Source organism: Juglans regia, chromosome 12, assembly GCF_001411555.2.
Source record: "Juglans regia cultivar Chandler chromosome 12, Walnut 2.0, whole genome shotgun sequence".
Taxonomy (NCBI): Eukaryota; Viridiplantae; Streptophyta; class Magnoliopsida; order Fagales; family Juglandaceae; genus Juglans; species Juglans regia.
Genome location: NC_049912.1, coordinates 24626077 through 24651436, shown reverse-complemented (window position 1 = coordinate 24651436; position 25360 = coordinate 24626077). Strand labels below are relative to the sequence as shown.

General features: G+C 35.6%; 2 protein-coding genes across 2 annotated transcripts; one reads left to right on the top strand and one right to left on the bottom strand.

Moving 5' to 3' along the window:
* Positions 1–675: 675 nt before the first annotated feature.
* LOC109005091 (stem-specific protein TSJT1-like) lies at positions 676–3562 on the top strand. The gene is made up of 4 exons (XM_018983878.2): positions 676–984; positions 2152–2392; positions 2519–2639; positions 3099–3562. Exons 1-4 carry the CDS (start codon positions 785–787, stop codon positions 3287–3289), a joined length of 753 nt encoding a protein of 250 aa, XP_018839423.1. The 5' UTR covers positions 676–784; the 3' UTR covers positions 3290–3562.
* On the bottom strand, positions 3341–7710 carry LOC109005090 (meiotic recombination protein DMC1 homolog). Its single transcript, XM_018983877.2, has 15 exons — positions 7325–7710; positions 7121–7203; positions 6588–6679; positions 6428–6499; positions 6251–6289; positions 6092–6149; positions 5947–5992; positions 5799–5844; positions 5289–5350; positions 5079–5145; positions 4898–4990; positions 4742–4810; positions 4564–4642; positions 4094–4260; positions 3341–3929 (listed from the first exon to the last, which is right to left on the bottom strand). The coding sequence occupies exons 1-15, from the start codon at positions 7339–7341 to the stop codon at positions 3885–3887; spliced, it is 1035 nt and encodes a 344-aa protein (XP_018839422.1). The 5' UTR covers positions 7342–7710; the 3' UTR covers positions 3341–3884.
* Between the last annotated feature and the right edge of the window lie 17650 nt (positions 7711–25360).

Below are 25360 nucleotides of genomic sequence, written 5' to 3'. Positions count from 1 at the left end.
ATAGAAAGTAATAAGCCTATCATTATCCATTTATTTAATCCCAATTGCTATTAAGAGCATTGGTATTGATTTAACTAATGTCAATGAAATATAAAATACAACTCATTTCCCTACAAAAGGCGTTCATTGGATTTGAAAAATGAAAATGAAAATTTTATACTTCATACCACTATCTTACTATATAATATATATTATATTTATTATTATTAGATGATTTTTTATTAAATAATTTTTTATTATTTAATAATAATAAATATGTTATATTTTAGTATCTTATTTAATAAAATAAAAATATGAGATGGTAACATGGTATATTTCATTTCTCTCTCAGTTAAGACTTAGGCTGCGTTTAGATGTTGAACTGAGTTGAGTTGAGTTGAGTTGAGATGATAAAATATTATTAGAATATTATTTTTTAATATTATTATTATTTTGAGATTTAAAAAAATTGAATTATTTATTATATTTTATATTAAAATTTAAAAAAATTATAATAATTAATTGAGAAGAGTTGAGAGGAGTTAACCCAACGAACCCTTAAGAGACAAATTAATAAAGCTCTGTCGAAACTTGTTTAAAAAAAAGAAAAAAGTAAAAAAGCCGTGTCCAAACCATATCTAATTCGCAAAAGGAGAAGGGGGTAATATCGGAAAACAAAAGTTTCCAATTCAACGAATCGTATTTAACCAAACCTCATTTTCCTTACTTTCCAGTCGCACACAAGCAGTCTCCGTCTCTCTCTCTCTCTCTGCATTGGATCGACGATTAAGAAAGCAAGAGGAAAATGCTGGCAGTTTTTGACAAATCGGTGGCGAAGAGCCCCGAGGCTCTGCATAGCCCCCACTCCGGCCCGGTCTTGGCTCTGAAAGATGGGGTTCTGGTCCACCACTTCGGCTCGACGCACCCTGGATCTGTCACTGTCAACCTCGGCTCCGACGGCCTCATATCATACTCGCTCAACAAGCAGAACCCCCTCCTCCCCAGGTACATCTACACCATACACGTCTCAAAAAACTCAAAAAAAATTAAACATATCTTTTTTTTTCAATTTATTTGGAGTTGATCCGATTATGCTAATTTCTGGGTCGTTTGCTTTTTTCCTTTTTTCATCTGTTGGTTTCCTTGTGTTTTTAGGGGACCAATAGCACGTTAGCTTTATTTTCTTGATATTTATTTATTTTCGGATAAGTTTATTATTTGATATTTATATTTGGTCCCTGTTCGACGTGTCAAAATAAATGTCGTCCTTATCTGTAGTGACAAAAGGACGATCAAATTTTTTATTGTGAAGCGTAGTATTTGAGACTTTTGATTCGTAGATTTACATTTGGTGACTGAATTTTGAAGATATTTGCATTATTTCACAGATCTCGGTGCCCTCTTGCTAGCTTTTCTAATTGAATAGAGTGAGTTGGGGCTGCAACTGCTAATGCTTCGTTTGTTGCCTCAGAAATATTACTAAAGAACAACAATAATACTAAAGAACAATAATAATGAGAAGTTTGCTTCGAATTTGCTGCTATTAAATATTTAAATTAGTGTATTTCTGGTTTTTTCTAGATTTTATTGGCTAACAGGACCTGCCCACAAACCCCATGATTAATGAATCATTTGTATCTTATTTGATCAGTGGTTTCTATCAACTTACTTATTCAATCAATATTTTATATCTTACGTATTATATCTCAGGTTATGTCTATCTTACAATGGCATGTAATCCAAATGTAAAGATCTTATTTTGTCTTTAGTTTCATCTGTCTCGGTAATGGTTTTGAGATAAAACAAAAGACTGATCCAACTAGTTGGTTATGATCACTTTGATTATTCTAATATTTTGGCAATCCTTAGGAACTTTTGAATGAACAAACATTACATTTCTGGTGATTTTAAGTTTTTTCTTTTATTTGATATGGAATTATATTTATATGTTATAGATAATGCTTTCATTGGTCTTGTTGACTTGTATTGTAATTTTGCATTACATTCTAAAACACTGAGTTCTGTCTTCATATCCCACGGAAGAACCAAGTGGATAATTTTCTGCTGGACTATCCTCGATCAAATTTTTGTGTTATTTTCTCTCTAATGATGCTCTCTTTTTTGTTGGTTCTTCTAATTCACTGTTGATCTTCCACATCTTTTCGCTGTTAGATTGTTTGCTGTGGTGGACGACATTTTCTGCTTGTTTCAAGGCCACATTGAAAATGTTGCTCTGCTTAAGCAACAATATGGGTTGAACAAAACTGCGAATGAGGTTGTCATTGTCATAGAAGCTTACAGAACCCTGAGAGACCGTGGCCCTTATCCTGCTGATCAGGTTGTCAGAGATATCCAAGGGAAGTTTGCGTTTATTCTCTATGACAGTGCTTCAAAAGCCGCATTTATAGCTGCTGTGAGTATACATTTCTTCCTAAAACTTTATGCTTCTATGTTATGGGCCCCACATAATTCTTGTACCTTTCTTCGTACTGATCACCATCTGCTTTACTTGAGCTAATTCTGCCTTCTGCTTATACAGGATGCTGATGGAAGTGTTCCCTTCTTCTGGGGTACTGATTCTGAAGGCCATCTTGTTCTTTCAGATGATGATGAAATTGTGAAGAAGGGCTGCGGGAAATCTTTTGCACCATTTCCTAAAGGTATATAATCATGGAAAAGCAGTTTATTTCACCTTAGGAAAATCGTTGTGAATGGTGGATTATTTCCTTTATAGCTCCTCTATTGCTGTCTTCTATTATCCTGATGACAACAAATATTGGCATGGAACGCAAGAGAAAAAAATTTATGCAGGCTTTGAAATATGTTGCTAGACGATTTAGGACCAAAATATAAGAAACATAGGGATGCGGGCGAGTCCAAATTGCTTTAGTAAGATACACATTAAAATCTACATTGCATACTGTTGGTTGCCATTTTTATCATCCACCATTCCCTATCTACCACATTGTTTGAAACTCAAGACTTGCTTTCTGTTGTTTTTCCTGTTTTAATTCGCATGAAATTTTGGTCACTATAGACTATTTCTAGGGAAGTTTGATTTTACCATATGGGCATGACTGCATCATTGCTAATTTACCCATTTCCGTTGTTTTACAAAGGATGCTTTTTCACTTCCTCCAAAGGCTTGAGGAGTTTTGAACACCCCCTTAATGAGGTGAAGCCAGTGCCAAGGGTGGACAGTTCCGGCCAGGTGTGTGGTGCAACATTCACGGTGGACGCAGAGTCTAAGAGGGAAGCTGTTGGCATGCCCAGAGTCGGGAGTGCTGCCAACTGGTCCTCAAACTACTAATCTGAATATCATTTCCCTTTGCAGCAAGTCTGTTGTTAGTAGAGGGTGTTCCGTGCTTTTGGTCTGTCTACTCTCTCACATTGAATGACTTCAATGTTTCAAATTTTCAATGGGTGCTTAACTTTAAAGCGGTGTTAGTACTTTCAGCACTAATACATGATTATATGATGCTATACATGTTTGATGTCAGAACTAAGCCTGGATATTGCTTAAAACATGGAAATTATGGAATAATAAGAAGGCATTACAAAGTATGGTATGTTGTAGATTGAATTATGATATGTTTCACTCTTTTGTTTCCTGTTCAGACACGACTCCCTCGATTGATATGAAATAATGAAGTGCACTAAATTCTAGTATATTTCTATGCTGCCGTTGTATTTGAATAAGATTCCACATTAAACAGATTTATGATATTTCTATAGGTCTAGATAGGGCAGGGCAGCTAAAGCACTTCAATGCTGCTTTTAGGGTTCAGAACCAACGGGTTACTGCATATATTTTTTACATCTCTACACTAGAGTACCCAGATATCAGGAAAATGTAAAGACTCCTTAATGTTGCCTTCTTCGGAGTTACAGCAAGGCCTTGAGCTTTAGTCCTTCGCATCCGCAATTCCCCCCGGTGTTATCTGAAATACGTGCTTTGGTCAAGATTAACTTCTCAACAATGACATTTTTTATTGGGTTTCTGCATGATTTGAAAAACATGAACGGTGGTAAGAAATTTAGGGTTAGTTTTCTGGAAGGACGAGCCTGGCAATTTAAAATCAAACGGAAGAAGTATAATATGTAGGAAGGATATTGCTTCAGCCTCGGGTAGATTTGGTGCATCGAACACCTTGCAGACACGCTGTTCTCCTTTGCCTTTCCGGAACATCAGCCTTATAGTGGCCGCGTGGGCAAGCACATGCCCACCTGCTGGTTTCTTTGGGTCTGATATAAACATTCCACCACCTGGGTCGGCTATAACTGCAGCCAAAAATCCAATAATATGGTTCAGCAGTAAATTTCCAGTATATTATTATCTTGAGCCACAATGCTAATTGGGATTCACAACTTATAATGCTCGCTAAGGGTTCGACATTGCTGGGTATGGAGATTGAGTTGCTCGTGAACCAAAAAGCTGAAGTCCTCGTAGGGCCACACTTTATGAAAATAGATAAGGTTGTTTGAGATTGCATGATGCATCGTGTGTCATCTAGCTTTGACAAGATGAGATTAGTTAAGAACAAATGAGCACACAAAAGATCTCTCAAAGTGGTTAGGGACTACCTTGATTAGTCATGTAGACTGCAACATTAAATTCCTCGGCTATTTTTGTCAACCGGGAGAGCATCTGTGCCAGTTTTTGCTGCAAATGACAAATGGCTTATGTCGCTAAAGAGGGAAAGGACCAAAGGACAGAAAATCAAATGATTATAGGTATCGTAAGAAATTTCTGGAGTTCAACCTGGCGCTCTGCAAGTTCTCCTCTTCCTGTGAAATCAACTCGAAAGAGGGCAATCACCGAATCCACAATCTGACATACAGCGAATTCATGTAGATATCAACTCTCCAAGCTTCATACTAACGGTGTCATCCAATAGTTCTTTCAGAGAAGACTCACCAGAAGTCTGAATGGTTCTTCAGACATCTTTGCAGCCAGTCCAAGAAGCAGGTTGTACTGATGCTCGTACGTGTATGCACGAGCATAAATGATCTTATGCATTTACAGAAATAACGTTATTAGCTCCTATAAATGCATTTCTAGTTCTACAGGCCGTGTATATTGAATAAATGAAGCTTACATTGTCGAGGACAGCCCCTGGATCCATGCCAAATCTTTCAGCTATGGATACAATTCGATCAGGTCGGCTGCGAGTAAATATAGTTGAGAAGAAAACAAACTAAAACTGTACGGGCACTTTTTTATGACATTCTTGGTTAGATTAATCCCATTGAATATGAACAAAGCATGCCAATCAGATGTTAAAACAAAAGTCAAACAAAATGGATACAAAGTTCCTTCCGTATCTATGTAGGCGACCTTTCCATTCCCTCCTCTCATGTTGGTAGGAAGCTGCCACATTTAACAGCGAATCATCAGGATGCACAATCAGCGAGGCTTAACATTATATCTTGAGATTATTGCATCAAGATTATTATTATCAGTGCATGTTAACTTAAAGCCACTGCCAAACAGAATTATTGTACAGTAGCCAACTTTTGATTGACCAGCTAAGGGAGCACTGTGGTCATGAGTTTGGGATTCAATTTTGCACTCGAAACTTTATAATTTATTTATTTATTTGGCACTCGTACTTGACATGTTGTCTGTGAGTCTCTATGATTAATATTTCCAGAACACTGACGCGTGCAAGCGTCGTTTCCAGAACACTGACGCGTGCAAGCGTCGTTTCCAAATTTGTCTGCTGTTATGCCCCTTTGCTTACTGGTTTATGCTTGAGATAATGCCACTAACATGGACTTCAATACGGCAAAGAATACACGCTAGATGAGAAAGGAACCTGGGTAGAAACGCATAGAGTATGTGCAAGCTGTGTTTTCCCAGACCTGAAAGAGAAGCCGTACAAATAGAGATGTTCTATTAAGGCAAATGAGTACTTTCAAGTTTCAAGTTCCACTAGGAACAACAATAAGATGCCATATTCTCACCGGAATTCCCCAAACGCTTCCGTAATTGCCAGAGTTTCAATTCCACCTTTTCAAATTATAAGCACAACTCAATTACAGCAAAGCATTTGTTTCATACAATAACAAGAGCAGAAAAAGTTGACACATCTCGGAAGCAAAGAATTACCGCCTAAGAGTTCGTCAAGGGCTTGGCTTCCAGTTGTGATGCGGATCACCGACTGTCTCTATAATCAAAATGAGGATTAGGTGGGATCCTTGTTAAAAATAATTGAACGTAACATTATTTGAAAGTGAGACTTATAGCGGGAAAAAAATACGGACTTACTCTGAGGAGAGCGTCACTTCCAGTAATATAGCCAAAATTCTGAAACGAGAAACAAAAGGGCAACATCAATGTCACCAAAGCCAAAGCTAACGTATGAAACGCTTCAATATGTTCATTTAAAATCAAAATGAAAGTCCAAACACAATCACAAAGATTATGGAAAATCTGAGCATTAACCACAATCTTCTCAGCAGCTTCACAGATCTTGTCGACCTTCGCCTCAGATAAGCCTTTGATTCCCGTCAAGTTCTGCAAATTGTAGACACATCACTAGATCAGTGCAACAAAACCGCAATAAAACCTTCACACTGATCTAGGTTTAAATTAACTTATATACCTTCTTTGTGTGCATCATCAAGCCATTGCAGGTGTAGATCCCTGCGTCTTGAAGCTTCTTCACGTCTCCAGCATTGATTCCCTGAGAAATCACTGAAGAAAATGCATAGATCGTGAATGGAAACTAGTAAGGAGTGATATACACTAATAGGAGCTCAGGTTCGTTCAAGTACGCTAAAGAATTCAAATACAGTGGCAATTAAAATATGGCGAAAGTCACTCATATTTCGTCACAACAGAGTGCGAACAATTTTTTCTCCAGTAGACACAGAAATTCAAGAAGTACAGTTCTGTCTTACTGCTGGAACTCTCGCAAAATCAAAGCAAATCCATTCGAAATTGAAACTGAACGATTAGGAGCAAACAATCGATACTACAGCAAATTCCAATTCAAATTCAACTCCTAGCATGAACACGCAACAGAGCCAATCGATCTGATAATGGCGGGAACTTAATGCAAATAAAGATGGAAAACAGAGAAACAGAGAGCCTAAGCGAAATGAAACAGAAGTAGGCCGATAATGCTGAGCATACATTTGTCGATCGCTTCGAACAGATCTTCTTCGTCGTCGATGGCTTCGCGTTCGACGAGCTGCAATTGGCTCTGATCTTCGGCTCTGAGAAAACATCAGATACAGCAAATCAATGTGACGATGACGCTTTTGATGGCCTGGACTGAATGCAATGGAAATCGAATGGAAACGAAAGAGGAAGAAGTCTTAAGGCTCTGTGACTTACTTAAGAGTCGCAATCATCTTCGCTGCGGTGGAGGAAGCCTCTAGAACGGAATTTCCGAACGTCTTCGGGAGTGTGTGTCAGTGTTGTGCAAGTGAGAGGGAAAGAGAGAAATGAAATGTGATAGACCTTGTGAGGGAATGAATATATTGGGCGGTAAACGGGATCCGGTACGGGCGAAGTTAGTTATGATGGCTGAGATCCGAGTTATGGATTTGGACTACTTGACAGACAAGCACTCCCTCTACAATTTTATAATTCAGTGAGATAAACGTACCATCACAAATGCTGTCAATCTTGAAAGTGTGTATTGATCTCTGACACCGGGTGCCAATTAAAGAAAAACGTGTGGATTGATAATAAAATTAATAGCGTGAATTATTTTATTATATTTTTTTCTAAATTGTAGAAATTGTTTTAAATGAAAAATTATACGAACGAATAAATCTTAATCTCTAACAAATCCCTTAGTGTTAGAAACTTTACAGCGTATGTAATCTTGCCATTTTAACTTTTATTATATAATATATATATATATATATATGAACGTATTACTATCTTACTTTCATTCTATTAAGCATGATATATAATATATATATATATATATTAATGAGGCATCTGCCTTAGCACATGATGTGCATGCCAAGTCCTCTGGAAAATTGCCTCAACCAACAGCTACGGATGCACCTGCATTGGCCTAACTAACTCTGACAAAGAATATTCCAGAATAATATTTGGTGTTCTCTGATTGGTTATTGTACTCTATAAATACAGACTGAGTGCTTACAATTGTAATAAGGGAAGCAATGGAAATGTAAGAAACGTAAATACAAAATACATTCTGATTGAGGTTTTTCATCAAACATTTCTCGTGCTTTAGCATGTGTTAATGTCCAATTTGTAAATGCAAAAATCTTAAGGGCATAATACTATTTGTTTATTAGTTTTCTCATTGTTAGATAAGCTATACCTCAAAACGAGATGGAATTTTTATAAATTGGACGGAATTTTTGTTCGTTCTATGTCACTAGCCATAAGAAAAATCAACATTTATAACAACAAAAAATCTACTCAACCTCCTACTATTCACACAACCTCCACACTCCACTTCTTGTAATGAAAATGACTATTTGTGATAATGAGAATAAATTCATCACTTAAAGAAGTTACTAGAGTAGTTTAATCATTTCATATTACTTTAAGACCAATAGCCTAAAATGCATGCATGGTTGTTTTAAAAAAATTACAGAGAGCATAAGCAAGCTATTTTCTATATTCTCTTAACCCATGTATATTGTTAACATTCTATGGGCAATGGATTTTAACTTCCAATTTTCAACAATTATCATAGAGTAGCATATCATTGAAATTTAAAAACTTGTAATCATGCAAGTAATTCTAATAACATCGTATCTGGACAAGAGGGAGTGAAGAACCTAACAATTACCACCCAGCCCGAAAGCATATATAGATATAGATGCATGCATGCCTCCTCATAGCACACAACGCATGCTGCATGCAGTGCCTTTGAGGGGAGCATTGGGTGTTGCTGATGATCTTAAAATATAACTGACAACCAATCTCAATCGGAGATAGTTTTCTCGATTAATGTTGAGACTCCCGAAGCCGGCCATTTTGGAAAACGTTTCAGTATCAATGCTCTAAGATCCGTCAAAGATTTCATGAAGCAATTTTTCAGTTTAAAGACAACCTACAATCCATGAGAAGAAGCTAGGAGAATTGCAACATATATATACATGGGATTTTCTTAAACTAAATTAGTTTAAAATTTAGTCACCCACCCACCCTGCACCCTTCATGCAGTCGCTCGACCTGTCTTCTGTTTTGACTTGGCGTGATGCCACATGAAGCACGTGCTTCAATAATATTTACCCCTCCGATCCTCTACCGAAAGCCTTCCGACCTTCAAACCATTGAGTTGACTATTCACAGAGAGAGAGAGAGAGAGAGAGAGAGTGCATAAATGGAGAATGAAGTTGCATGAAACACAGATACGGTACCATTATCTGCTGCTGGTTGTGTTCAGCAGCGCCTGCATGCTTTATTACCTTTTTATGGCTTCCTCGTAGCAACACGGCGCATGCAGTAGTACTACTACTGCTAGCAGTGTAAAACGGGACCATGCTGCTGCTGGCACTGCTACTTATCTCCGAATTCTGCAATCCTTCAAACAAGCTGCTAGCTCCGGCCTTTCTAATAATGATCTACCCCATCTAGCGTCATAGCTAGGGAACACATACTTCCAAGGACTCTGTCTCTCTCTCAAATAAAGTGCTTCCTGCCACTTGCCAGCCAGTGGACACAAGGACCAAAAAGCTTTTGTAGCAGGGCAGGCAGTGAGCCCCAAACCCTTGTGAAACTCCTCAAGTAGTGGCTGGTTACAGTACGCGTGTTCCAGATCGAGGCTCAATATTGTTGACATGCATCATTCATGTTAGCACAAACGCATGATGATCTAACAGGCTCTATTTTTTTTTTTTTTATCTATACAAAAGTACAAACCATGCATAGAGTCAACTGAAACTTTTATATCAACTAAGCTGGAAAAGACAAAAATAAATAAATAAATAACGATTCTCTTCATCCTATATATAGTAGTTTTTCATCCTAAATCGTATATCTCAATATTATGTCATATTTTAATTGAGACAATCTAAGACCAAGAGATTAAAGCCAGGCCATGACAAGTTCTACAACAGTAGTAGTGGTGGTGTACAATGAAAAACTGACGCAAGTTGAGCACGCTTCTGCGCATGCATGCAGTAGTTGGACCACATTCGAATTTACAAGTCTGAGGCTCAGCCACATACGTACGTACTCTACAGTACTAGGGTTGCAATGCATGCAGCTAGTGGCCCAGTGACTTAGGCCGCCTTTGCCACTAAGGGCAAGATCCACGATTTCGTGCCACACCCAAATCTAGGCTAAATATATACACCGCATCTGTTATCAAAATGTACATATATACGTTTAGTTTATAAGGAAATTAGCTCCATCGATCACGCGCGCGGCCGAAAGACGAATTTTGAGAGGCGCTTAGCCTTGTACTATAAATCGTGTGTGTCTATATATATAGTTGGGCATGGAATTAGAGAGGTGGCCTATATATATATATATATATATATATATATATATACACACACACACACATGATATAGCTCAATCCGAATGGTACATGTACTCTCTCCCACTCCGGGGGCTAGCCTTCTGGCTCAATTAATGCACCGAAATTTAATAGTTTGGATAATTTCTAAATTACAACCCTCATATATATATATATATATATAATCTCTATTTTTATTTTAAAGCCACCAGCTATAAACTTTTTTTTTTTTTTTGAATGTAAATTCACTTTTCATTAATCAAAACTTATCCATTACATGACTTGTCCTTTGATAACAAACTGGTAATAAAATCAGGACCACTTTCAGTCCACACTTACTCAGCTTTCATTTTCACAGCAGTTTTAGCCAAAGCATGTGCCACAGAGTTGCCTTCCCTATGTATGAACTGAACCTTCCATTGTTCTCTGGCTGCGAATACTCTCTTGATAGCTTCTATAAGATGTCCAAACCATGCCATGTTTTCCTCATTGTTGTTAACAGCTTGTACAATTGACAGTGCATCTCCTTCCAAAATGACTTTATTAAAACCCAAATCACAACAATATTCCAAAGCTCTCCATAAAGCTATGCATTCTACCAGGTCTGGCTAAAACACATTAGCCTTTTGATCACATACGGCTGCCAGCATCTCCCCTTCTTCGTTTCTAAAAACAATCCCTACTCCCATTTTTAAGAGAAATATTTTAGCCACAAATGAATTATACAAAAATAATCCTACAAATTGATGTGGCTTCACGTAGTTCGTCAGATTGTAAAGTTACTTTTATTATAAAGTAGATCTAACAGATCATATGAAATCACGTCAGTTTGTATGATTGCTTTTGTGTAATCTCTTTGTGACTATAGCAGTCTTCTATTTTTAAAACTACCTGCTTTAAGCTTCATTGTGATTTAGAATTATTATTATTATTATTATTATTATTATTTATTTCGATTAATGGATGCAGCTAGCGTACATGCACGCCATTTGAAAATAAAAAAATATTCTTCATTTTCATAAAGTTAATTTTAATGGGACAAATAAGATATCAAAACAAGTATGCATGTGTTCTTAATTAGCTTGTATATTAATAGAGTGCTGCTAGGATGCCTCCCAACAGTGGCAGCTAGCTCGGCGTGCACCCTAAGCAAAATTTTCTTTCTTAATTTTTCTTATTCATATTTTTTAATATTTTTAAACATTTTTAAGAAATATAAAAAAAATACAAATACACTAATAGTCATTTTCTTAATTAGTAAGTAAAAAAAATATAAATATATAAAAAAAAAATTAAATACATGAGCGGTCAAAGTAAGAGGGTAAAATAAGGCAGCACAATAGCATTATTCATATTAATAATACAGTACTTGATAGGTAACCCATAATGATGGGAAAATAAAATTAATGAATGCAAAATATGATAATATATAAAAAAGAAAAATGATAAACTTAATTAATTACAGTTATCATTTTATTTATAATTGATGTGGTCATGTATATTTCTAGCTAGCTAGTTACATGTATATTGTTTAATTAATTCTCTTTACCCCTGAAAACGTTTTGACTAACATTATATCATGAGAAGGATAGGAAATAAAAGAAGGATAGATGCCTTGTGCTTTGCGTGCATGCAGGGAAGATGTGGAAATATGTGACATTACACGTTAACCTAACACGAATACGACACGATAATAATGAGTTTGAGTTTAGTTTTAACTGCGGGTTCGGGTTAAAACGAGTTGAGTCGTTAAGAAAAGAAATTGCTTAACGGGTTGATAACGGGTCAACCCATTTTGACCTGTTAAGAAAGTTAAAATTACAATTATACCCTTATACCTAAAAGTAAAATTGTTGAAATTTTAGTTTCGATAATTTTATTGTTTGGATTGTAATTTTGGACTTATAGTTAGTTTTATATTTTTTTTATAGATATTAATTGTGATTTTAACATTTATATAAAATTATGCTAAATTTAATTAGGTCAAACTGGTTAATTTCGAGTTTGTTCAATCCAAACGGGTTGAAACGAGTTGGGTCTTGTCGTGTTAACCTATTTCGTAGAATTTACTAACGGGTCAAAACGGGTTGATTTGACACGACTCATTATGTTAATAGGTCGTGTTAGAATTTGAGATTTTGACACGATAAGTTTAACGGGTCGTGTTTGGGTTGACCCATATAATATAATATACATGTCTTGACATAACACGAACACGACCCGTTAATACGATTTAACACCACAGGGTATATAAACATTGCATTAAATCAATTAAAAATATCGTATAGTATTGAAATTAATTACTTGCGTGCTTATACATGTTAAGCGTGTAAGATCAATTAATTGAAAGTAAAGAAATATATTGAATCCGCAACAATTAAATATAAAAATCCTTGCGATGATTCATTAATTTGGAATAGATCCATGGGGCAAGGATCGGTACTTATTATTGAAAATTTGTTTCCGATCCATGAGACGTACGCGTGCTGATCAGCTGATCATAATATATAAATATATATATATATATCTATATATTTAGGATTATATATTGGCCATCAAGTTCATCGATTCGAATTTGGTTTTTCCTAGCTAGGTTAATTTTTGCAAGTTTTTGCAGTCCGAATTAATGAAAGCACAAAATTGCAGCGACGGCCAGCAACGATATTGATCATATATAGTTAATTAAAATAAAGCTAGGTTTGGGAAATATTTTTCATGTAAATACTTCGTACAAATTATCTGCATACGTACGTACGTACGTAGCTGGCTCCATCCGTACTCTCTGCCTAGGATTTTTTTTTTTTCAAATTTTTCTATAAAAAATATAAGAATATATTCCTATATATCAAGTGTTAAAATTTCTTGTTAAAATCAGCATATATGGGAATATTGTTAAAATCTCAAGAATATGGTTGTGCTCCAAGAAAATCCTCTACACACACATATATATATATATATATATACAAAAATTCTAGTTGCACTCGGGAAGGGAGACACGCCGCATATCCGGATTCCAACTCAACATTATTGAAACGGTGCGTTTGCACCTTAAGTCAAATGCATCGTTTCGCTCTTAGGTCTGTTTCATCGTCAAAATGTGTAAAATCAAACCATTAACCCATGTAACGATTCCGCTTAGGTTTGAAGACAAACCCGAAACACCCATGGAAGCCGATGAAGAACCCCAATCTTCACCTCGCACTGTGAACACCTCCAAGCTTCCCAAGCTTGCTACGAAGACCATTTCCCCACGAAGTTATGATGGGTGGCCACAAACTTCTCCTCAAACAACCTTGCCCACCGATGTGCTGCCAGACGAAACACGAAGGGAGTCATAGGTTGTTCTCATTCTCTTGAATCCTTGATCTCATTTTCACATTTCGCATGCCCTAAAACGAGATGGGTGTTCTCAAATAAACCGAATCACTAAAACAGAGCAAGGCATTATAATACCCACAACAAAAAACTTAGATGCATAAAATAGAAAAAAAATTTGCTCAGATGGCCATGGAAGACAGTAGGAACACCATGAAGAAAAATCAAGAAAAATAGAAAAAAATTTGCATAAAACAGAGCATGGGTACGACGGCACTCACTTGAAGAACGACAAACCCGAACCCGCTTTTCTTTTCGCAACAAAATGGTTTCAGAACTCGAAACCTGCAGAATGGTTTCTGCACAAAATGGTTTCTGGTACTTTTCTTCTTCAACGCAAAATGGTTTTTGGTGCTTCTCTTTTCAAAGGAAAATTGTTTCTGGTGATTTTCTTTTCTGCGCAATTGGACCACGATGAAGAACGGCTATCGCGCAAAATGGTTTCTGTGCAAAATAGTTTTGGCGCTCATTTCTCCTTTCTGTATTTTTTTTAATATAATATAAAGCTGACGTGGCTAATACCACGTCAGCGGATCCGCAACGGGTACCTGAATACGGATACCTATAACAGAATTTATATATATATATATATGCAAAATCCATCATGCACATACGTCGTACCTGATCTCAAGTACAAAAAACTGCGCAAAGACCTTTTATATTAATATTATAGAATAATGCTAAATATATATAATACTGTATAAGCATGTGCATATTCTTTTTAAAAAAAATATGATTTATTGTTAAAAAATTAATTTTCTTTATATAAGACTCATATTTATTATTTTTTTAAAATAAGCGTGCAATGAGAATATAATTTTTCTTGATTATTATTTATATTATAACGTTTGGACTTAGAAAAAAAAAACATTAAGGTTATAAATCGCTTTAGGACACATTTGGATTCGTAGGACATCTCAGCTCATCTCAACTCATCTCAACTCATCTCACTACTATTCATTACTATTCAGCAACTTTAACTCACAAATCTCACTACTATTCACAACTCATCTCATTACTATTCACAATCCATCTCAACTCATCTCAAGTCATCTCAAGTCATTTTCAAATCCAAACGTCTCCTTAATGTTTCAATGTTTCCTTTTAGAACTGTACGCATTTTGGAAAACCGTCAGCTTGTTTTTAAATGGTTAAGACTTAAGAGACAGACATGTACGGCGGCCTTTTCCTTAATTTAGGACTAGTACTTCATAATTAATTAATTAATTAATATATAACACTTCCTTTCCGTAAATTATAACGTAGTAACTGTATATGAAAAATGATATTTATAGTTATTGAATAGGTAAATTAATATCACATAATCATTTTAAAAAAATAAGTAAATATAAAATTTACATAAATAAATTTTTAATAATGGATTACACTTTTTTTAAAAACGATTATACGGTGTTTGTGCATTTTACCTACCTAACATTACTCACGTATATGTGATCAATTAATTAATTGTTTATTTGTGACCAGCTATTTTTTATGAAAATGACTATTTCCTGTCAAAAATAATCTATTTTCATCATAAATAGTCATTATCGTCACAAATAATCTATCATAAATACTTATTTTTCTTGTAGTAAAGACATAAAACAAGCTACAGAACAAATTTCGATCATCGAACAGCATGTAGTTACAGGCTGCATACAGCTACGTACAAAACTGTCATTATATACCTAAGAGAGCAAAGCTAAAAGCAACATGGAATTAATTTAGCAGTTTTTTTTTTAAAATCATGTTAATTAATTTCACACACACACACGTAGAGAGAGAGAGAGAGAGAGACGAGAGAAGTGTGGTACTAGAAATATTGGTTGTGCATGAATGATATTACATTAATATTGTAAATTTGTATGAAATTTCTTGTTCTAAATTATTATATTTCTTTCCAAACGTTGATGTTAATCATGTTGGCAATGAGAATTTATATTGGAGAATATAGGATAGAGTAAGAATAATGTTACGTATAGTCGTGAAGTGTACAAACGTTATGTATATAGAGAAAGCTAGCTAGAACCTATGATCTAGCCAGGACCAATTATGTCGATAAGCAAGGCTTTATTAGTGTTATGATCGATCTATATCCTTGTTGGCCCAGTTCGCATAATGAAAAGTCTAATTAGTCGTCCCTAGCTAGCTAGGTAAGGTATCATTATCAGTATATATATATATATATATATATATATATATATTCACACATATATATAGTTCGATGAATATATCAGTACTGTATGTCATGTGTGTGTGTATATATAATTCGAGGAATATATCAACCAAATGAATATTATCTATGTTCCAAGAGGAAATTCTCAAAGAAGAGAGATCAGAGAGAGGGGAAGAAAATTGTTAGAAAAATAAAATTATTCCATAATGTTTTCGATCGAGATCATCGATCGATCGGCAACTCAATCGGATCAGTCTTAGCTGTGAATACTAAACATTATTAGTTATATAATAAATTAAATTGACATTCCAGACTGCATGATCATCTTATTATAATTTATCGAATATTTCAAAAGCTTTATTCTTGAGATCGAGATTTTCCTATATATTTTGTTGTCAATTATTATCATCATATCATGATCATGATCAACAAACGAGTCACTTTCCTCATTTTTGGTATCAAACGTTTCCAATAACTAGTATGTGCAGCTGGCATTATAGCCAAATACTGATGATCTGCATAATCAACAAATGGAGAATTTGCAAGCAGATGGCTATATATATCAATGAACAAAAACAAGAAAATATCGCTTGTATGGAATGGATTGAATCGCAATATCACATGAATACATATTCTCAGAGAGAGAGAGAGAGAGAGAGAGAGAGAGAGAGATGCTTTCTTCTTTCTTCTTTATGTGTGAACCTTATGCATTAACACCTAGCTGCTAGCTATACGAAACCATGCAGAGTGGTCCCCCACCCCGGCCCTGGCCTACTGATCTCTTTTCTCCTTTGGCTCATGGTTGATGGTTTGATGCCTTTTCTGAGAAAGGGAGAGAGAGAGAGAGAGAGAGAGATGAATGTTAAGGGTCCCCCACCTCTCTGAAGCCCCACCCTAAAAAGTTATTAAATGCCGCTACAAAATAAAAAAAGAAACACTCGCTAACCTGTCTGCAGTAACCTGCATGGTGTTAATAATCGTGGCGTGACAATATTCAATTTGCATAAATTTGGGACCACTAATTACAACTTTTGTTTTGGTTTTATCCAGTAATTTCTTTTTCAGTCCCCAAATAAGACCATAATTCCCATTCATTTCCCCCCCTAAAGCTCACGGCTCCCACCTGATCTTCTATTTATACACCTCGTTAACCTCTTTTCTCCATCAAACCCTAGCAGAACCAGTACCAGTACCAGTACCGGTGATGATCACGACAAGACAAGTCCCTTCCTTTCCACAGTTTACCCTCATAGCAGTAGTGCGCATTTTCTTATCATGTGCACCCCCATCAGTTGAAGCTGCCAGCATGATCTTAAACTTTCTCCTTTGCTGAGGAAAGATCAGATCATGGGGCAGTTTCACCTGTTGTTGGTCGCACCAGTAACCCTAATTCGGCCCTCATGACAAACCCTATCTTACATGTTTTTTGTTTTATACTTTTTCTTTTCCTTGCATGATCAATCCCTAGAAAAAGGTGTATATGTAATCTTCTCGTCCATGATTTGAAATCGTACCAGGTTTCGATGGTTTTTAATTTCTAATTTCAGTGTTCAAGTACCTGTACTGGTTTCTGTATAGATTATTGTGCTTCATTTTCTTTATTATGGGAAATTCGACAGGAACATGCAGTTAAGTGCTTCTTCTTGTTAGGGTTTTCAGCGACAGAAATTCTGCTTGGGGATTTTAGGGTTTTGACAGACAAGAATTTCCGCTTCTCCTGGCTCCTTAGATCGACGTTTAATGTAGATCTCCCCCATTGATTTGGTGATTGAGCATTGCTTGATGCCACAGTACTAGTACTGCTTTTGTTAAAGTAATAATGGCTAAGCATCTGTCTTCCAGGTATAATATGCTTGGCTGATCTCCTAATATGTTTGTCATGTTTTTCTTTTTCTTTTTATCATTTTGTTGATATGGATCGAGCTGGCTTATTCTTCAGCGTTGAATTACAAAAAAAAATGATATTTGCTAGAGTTAAGGTGTTTACAAACCACCTCTTTACAGAATTCAAGGTCCGTTTCTTATTCTCTATTGTTAATCTTGGATCAAATCAGAGCTTATGAGTCCATCTAGGGTTCCTATGATGTGGGTTTTCTTTCTAGCTGGAGACGAACATCTTAAAATTCTGAGCTTTAAGAGACTCCAATTCTCTTAAGTCGTCTTAATTTTCATGAAGGCGTTCATTTTTATATCTTGTCACTGAACTATCAAAATCCAAGGATCAGAGAGAGAGAGAGAGAGAGAGATTTGGTGGATAGTATACTCCTATTTTCGTACGAAAGTAATTGAGACAAGTTCAAGTACCAGATTATACATAGCGTCAGTCCAGATTGGTTCAAATAATATTTATCTATACATGTTAATTATTTCTTTGTTCATTCATGATCTTTAATGCACGTGGAGATGTATGGAATTTACAGCTATATATACATGAGGATCATCACTGGAATAGTACTAAACTTATCACAAATGAAGAGTTATTCTCAGTTCAGCCTCTTACCTAGCTAGCTAGCTTGTTGGTTCGTTGTGGATGCCATAAATTTGTGTGCTAGCTTTTACAATTTACCTTTACGTTGGTTGGATTTAAGAGATCGGAGGCCGCTGATCCCAAAAATACAATGCACGTTGGCAGTAGACTCGTCGTGGTGTGGCGGCGCGTGAGATCCACGCGCAATTTGGGTTGCTCGTGAGGAACACGCGCCACTCTTTTCGACCTTTTTCTTCTACCATAAGAAGGATCGGCGACTGGCGAGTCTTGTGGTGTAGCACATGACAATCTTAGGTGACAGAAAAGCAATAGATCGACATTTCTATGTACTATGGTCAAAAAAATAAATAAAAAATAAAAAAAATACAGAAAAACATTATCTAGATTATACAGACAACCCTCTAGATAGAGAAGGTAAGATTTTTTTGACCTCTCTAGAGAGGTTGGAGAGAGAAAACCTATGGATACATAAAAAGAATTAGGGCAGGTTTGGGACATCAACCAAAACACAAAATTCTCATCTCATCTCATCTCATCATTACACATTTTTCAAATCTCCATACAAAATATTATAAACAATTCAACTTTTTAAAATCTCAATACACATTTTTCAAATCCCAAAACAATAATAATATTAAAACTTAATATTTTAAACTTCAAAACAAAACACAAAATTCTCATCTCACTCCCCAAACCTACCCTTAGAACAAGATCAAGTTGATGATGATGATGATGGTGGTGGTACTACTAATAAACCTTTCACTTTGAAGTACTTGACATTATAAGTATAGTTAATTCTTTAGCTCTGTTCTGGTTGGCTCTTAGTTTTGGTATTGAGAGAGGTTGTGCAAAATCCAACGGAGAGGCCGCATTTCTGATAAATGAATAGCCATTTGAAGTGCCAGCTGTCTGATCAGTTTGGAGATCAGCCATCTGGGAACCATTTGATTTGATGGCCAGCTTTCAGGTAGTGCTCTCTAGGTTTTTCTTTGCTCTGAACCTGTGGGTATTTTGTTTAATTATAGTTCAGAAAGCGTGCAAGGGACAGTAAATATTGATGCATTCTTCAGTACTTTTCCACCAGTTTTTCACATGATGCAGGATTTCTTTGGATCTAGGTTGGTGACTGGAATATGGATCAATCCACCGGAACCCAAACCTGGACAAGATTTTATAGGGCTAGCTAGCTAGCTACTAGTTAGCTTTATCTTCATTTTTTACAGTACCACTAGTACCAACTATAATAGAAACGTCACGATTGTGACCAACCCTGCCAACTCTTTAATTCCAGTGTTTTCATTTGTCAACTATCATTCATGAAGGAGTACTGTAGTAGATGGAGGAGCATTTCATATTGTCACAAGGTTTATCACTGCATATATGCCGCTTAAGGATATACAGTACTCCAGGGATCGAAAAGCTTTTATGAATGATGTACACGGGAGTACTTACAGTGACACGTTCCCAGCTTCACCAAGAAAAGCTTGTTTCAGAGTTTGAAAGAGAGAGATCATTGAAGTACATTAATTTTTGTGTGCGTGTAGTACTTGTGTTGTCTTAGCTGGAAACACACCCTAATTAATTTAAATTCTGTAGAACGGTACGTACAAGCTAGCTAGCTGTATTAATTATTAGCTGGATCATAATCAAAATGGACATATTGGGATGTTTAAACAGAATGCAGATGGGAAACAATTTCGGTAACCAAGGCTTGTGTGTGCGCGCGCGTGCATGGGGGCCGTGAAGTGGTTAGAAATGAAGGGATCGAGGAAATTTGCAGCGGCATTTTCCTCGCATTACAGGGAGATTAATATCAAAGACCATGTATATGGTGTAGGTTGGGGCCATTTTTGATTGATTGCAGCTTTCTGAGAAACTTAATTCGACGAAATACAATTGTAATCCGATTCTGTGATAATTTTGTTGAGGGTCGAAGAAATATTGTGCCCCCATGATCTCTTCTTTTAGGGAGCTTAATTTGCGATAAGATTAACCGTACTAATTGCAACACTATACATGATCTATATTCATGAGAGAGAGAGAGAGAGAGATCATAACTAAGGTTGATCGAGACGAAATCGTACGTCGATCTACGGGTGCAAACAATTGTGGATGTACTGCAAGCTGCTTCAGTTGATCAGGTACTTTCTTATATATGGCAAGTTTAGGGGTTTTTTTTTATATATATAAAAAAAAAATCTTTATTTCTACGTTTATTTATCACTAATTGCAAAACTATAACAAATATCACTTTTTTCCGAAAGGGAGTACTGTGGACCTGTGGTCGAAAAAAGTGTATGCATCGTGAAAAAAAAGTTTTTCCACTAATTTGGCGTCATAGGAGACTCATGGCATATAATTGATGAGAAAATACCCTTTATCCACCAAAACCATAGGTCATGGGAAAAATTATCTTTTTGCCACGACATCATTGGTAGAGAAATAAGCATATTCATTTCGTGGCAAATAAGGTATCTATTGGTGATCAGAAATAATACCGTTCTCTAGGGAAGAAGTTTGTGGCAAAAATTCTATCTCCATGAATTTTCTTCATGGCAAAAGTGGTGTCTTAAGTTGCATTTGGGTAATGAGCTAGTATTCGATATGAGGTATTCTGTAAATAGTAGTAAAAAAATAATGATAGAATACTGAATAATAGTAAAAAGTAAGTAAAAAATAATAATAAAATAATGAATATTAGTAAGGTACCTTGATACCCAAACTAGACCATTGTTTTTACTCACCAAGTAATTCGTGACAATAGATTTTTTTGGATGATGAATTTTGGTGGAAATTACTATTTTCACTATATAGATTGGTCGAAAAAGAGCATTTCTCAAGAACTTGAGTGATTGGCAATGCTGATTGCCCGTGAAGCTTTTTCATGGCAAAAGTGATCTCCACTTTTTTCCACTTTCATTAAATCATGGCAAAAGATTTTTTTTTTTTTTCATGACAACTTTTGGTGGAAATTACTATTTCTCACCAGTCATCAGGTGTGCTTGGACCATCAGGAAAAGTCAATTTCCACCAAAATCATCAGTAAAAAAAGATAGATTTTCCAAAAACATTAGTCATGGAAAATACTATTGTGCAAAAAACCTATTTGTGACCGCATCAACTCTTCTTAAAACATTTATTGTCACCAAAATCTGCTAGTAGAAAAAAGATATGTTTCCTACAATTATCCCACAAACAGGCCTATATTGAACCTCTTTCAACTCATCAACAGACCATCAACAAATAAAACCAACACCATATCAAATTTATAATGCATAGATAAATTCAGATAACCAACATATTATACATAATTAATATAGTAATTTACAATTCTGTCAATTGGGTTAACCAATCAATTAAGGCCATGAAAATACAATGATGTTTGCAAATAGAACCATAGTACAGGAGAGAATTACAAATCCTTGTGCCAACTACATGTATGATAATTTTGGGACATATAGACACATTACTGCAACAAACACAATCTTCATTCTTTACATTCTACAATGCCTCTTGATCCACAAAGCATAGTGTCTCATAGTTACCTAAAAAAACTATTTACAAACTATCTAGTTCTCGTTTTTTTTTTTTTTTTTTTTATGTCATTGAATGTTTGTATGTTTTCTTTCTGTAGTTTTGTTGCATTGATACCTAATTGATCATTGATATATAAATATATATATATATATATATATATATATATATTATAATATGGACTTTTTGCTGAAGATATCTTTGTTAACCAACGGTTAACAAAGATATTAATTTGGATCCATAGGTACGTACCACAACATCATTGCACCATAAGTGCTGGCTTCTAATAACCACAATCTTTACAATCCTCATTGCCATAAATATAACACAAAAATAATAATGTGCTTAACAAATTAAGGTATAACGTTAAGTGATCAGTGGAAAAAGAAGCTAGGGTACTACTACACCGTCACAAAAATTAAAAACGGAGTTAAGGGACACACACACACGATCATGTTTTTTGTTTTATATAGAAAATGACTGATTTTATTAAAACTCATCAACCAAAGAATGGATACAAGGAGGGAAATCATCCAGTTCAATACATTCCTCAGAGAGGTGTAAAGCATCCCTTGCTAATTAAGACATGGGCAACATTATTAATGCCCCTAGGAACATGCCTAATGCACCACTTACGAACACCCTGCAACAACTGAGAGAGCATCACTTCTCCTCTGAACTGTTGATAGCATTAACAACTGAGAGAGCATCACTTTCTAGGATAACTTGTTGCATCCCCATTTCAATACATAATAAAGTGGCTTTGAGTGCTGCTATAGATTCTCCTAGCTGCGCATCTGGAAAGATCTCCCTAGATGATCTTAAAGTTGCTACCACTCGGCCTTCACAGTCTCAAATAATAACTCATACTCCCACTTTGCAATCTATTTTATCAATAGTTGCATCTCGGTTGATCTTATACGTGTCAAGAGGAGGAGCTTCCCATTTCTGAGCATTACTTGTGTCATTCTCGAGAGCCTCACTCTTCTTCATTGAATTTCTATAATCCTCCAATGCTTGGTAAGACTGATGAGCTGGCTTCTTGGGGGTGTGAATTTTCCATCAAAGACAAAGGAATTCCTTCTCCACCATTTCTAGTAGGCAGTCACTGCAACTTCATCTAGAACCTCTTTTGGCATAATTGAGAAAAAATCAAAGAGTAGATTCTGAAAAGAAGTCTCATCTGCACTACATTTTTGTAGCCTCCTAGAATATGCCCAAACATCCTGAGCAGATCTACAACTCCACAAAGCATGAATTATAGATTCAGGTTCTGTCAAACATAAAGGGCAATTAGAAGAATTCATCACCTTTCGTTTGAAAATGTTGAGCTTTGAGGGAAGAGACTCAAGACTAGCTATCCAAAGAAAGGTTTTGACAGCATTTGGAACTTTAATCTTCCATAACTTTGACCAGATTTCTATTTTCAAAATGTTACTTGATGACTGGCCCTTCTTTCTTGATGAATTCTCCTTGAAGGTGGTAAGCACTTTTAACTGAGAACTTACCATCTACAATACACCTCCAAGCCAACCTATCTGGACCAATATTACAAGCACTAATGGGAATTCTTGTTATAGTCTCATACTCAGATTCAGAGAATATGTCCTTCAATAAAGTCAGGTTCCAATGTTTGGTGTTGTCATCAATTAAGGCTTTCACCTTTGCATCCTCATCCAATAATCTCATTAGTGTTTAAATCCTGAAAGAGGTTGGTGTAGGGACTCATTTATCATGTCATATCCTCACAGATTCTCCATTTCCTATTTTCCATATCAATCCTTCAGATAATGGATGTTTTGCTGCCATAATGCTCTTCCATATAAACGATACATTATTACCCTGTTTAGAGTTGAGGAAATCAGTCCAAGGGAATTACTTTGCCTTAAGCACCATTGAGGCCAAAGAGTTAGGATGCTAAATAAGTCTCCATCCTTGCTTTGCTAATAAGGTCAGATTGAAATTTTCAAAGTCTCGAAAGCCCAAACCACCTATATTCTTAGCTTTCCCTAACTGCTGCCAACTTAACCAGTGAATCATTGATCTATCTGCCCCTTGCCCCCACCAGAATTTCTGCATGACTCCATTGATCTCCCTCAATAAGACTTTAGGAATTTCGGAAAGACCCATGTTATAAGTGAGAATAGCCTGAATAACATATTTGAAAAGACCCATACACACACACACACACACACACATATATATATATATATAAGAGGGAGAGAATCCCAACACTCATCTTAGAAAGATCAAAACAGTGCAGACACTACAAAAAATATTTCTATGGACGCTCAAATCGACGCTAAAAAATATCATTTGCGGCGAAATTAAATTTGACACTAAATTTCGTTGCAAATGGTGCCATAAGGTGATTCCAATAGTATATTTTTTTATTGCGGAAAAATTTTAAGTTTTCGTGGCCTTTTTTGGTTGGCGCAAAAACCACTATAAGAAAAATGGTTTTTTTAAGACCAATTCTTTTGCAACAATTTTAATTTGATCGCAAAAAATCAATTTTGCATTCCCGTCATTTTATTTTCGACAAGAAAATTCATCGCTAAAAATAACTTTTTATGATCAAATTAAAATTATCGTCGCAAATAATTTGGACGGAAAAAACTAATTCCAACACCTTAATTTCTTTGACGGCGACATTAATTTGTCGCTAAATAGTCTATGTGGTATTTAACTATTTGCAGTGATATTATACGGCTGCAAAATGTGAATATTGTTAAAAACAAAATGACGGAAAGATAGATTGATACAAAAAATAAATCTTACATTATTTATTATTTATTTAATGTTGTCTAAATATTTATACGAGTATCAATAAATATAGTAATTAAGGTCCACTATTAAGATCTTCTATTTCATATATAATCGCACTGGCCGGCTCTCCCACAGCTTGAAACCTTTATATTCGGACAAAAATTTGAGGAGACCTTGATCCAAAACATATTATAGTACTGGAGTGCGACATGCACCAACTAAAAGTATGAAATGTTATCTTCAAACAAGGCCTTAGTGGTTCAGTCAATTAATTTAATTTATGAGCATGCAATCCTAATTTTCAACATTTTTTCCTATAGAAAGTGGTTGTAAATACTCCATTAATAAATGTGACAATTTCGTGAAATTCCATATACATACATTCATATATATAAGATATACACATATACATACCTAGCAGCTTGTTCAAGCCTGGCTTATGAACTTGCATGCAAGGAATCCGAGGAGTTGATTACTTGCATCTTAGAACAACAACAACGGTTCATAAAAAAGGTTAGCCTCGCTTGTGTAAATAAAACTGGTCCTGGTCCAGAGTAGTACCATATATGTAGC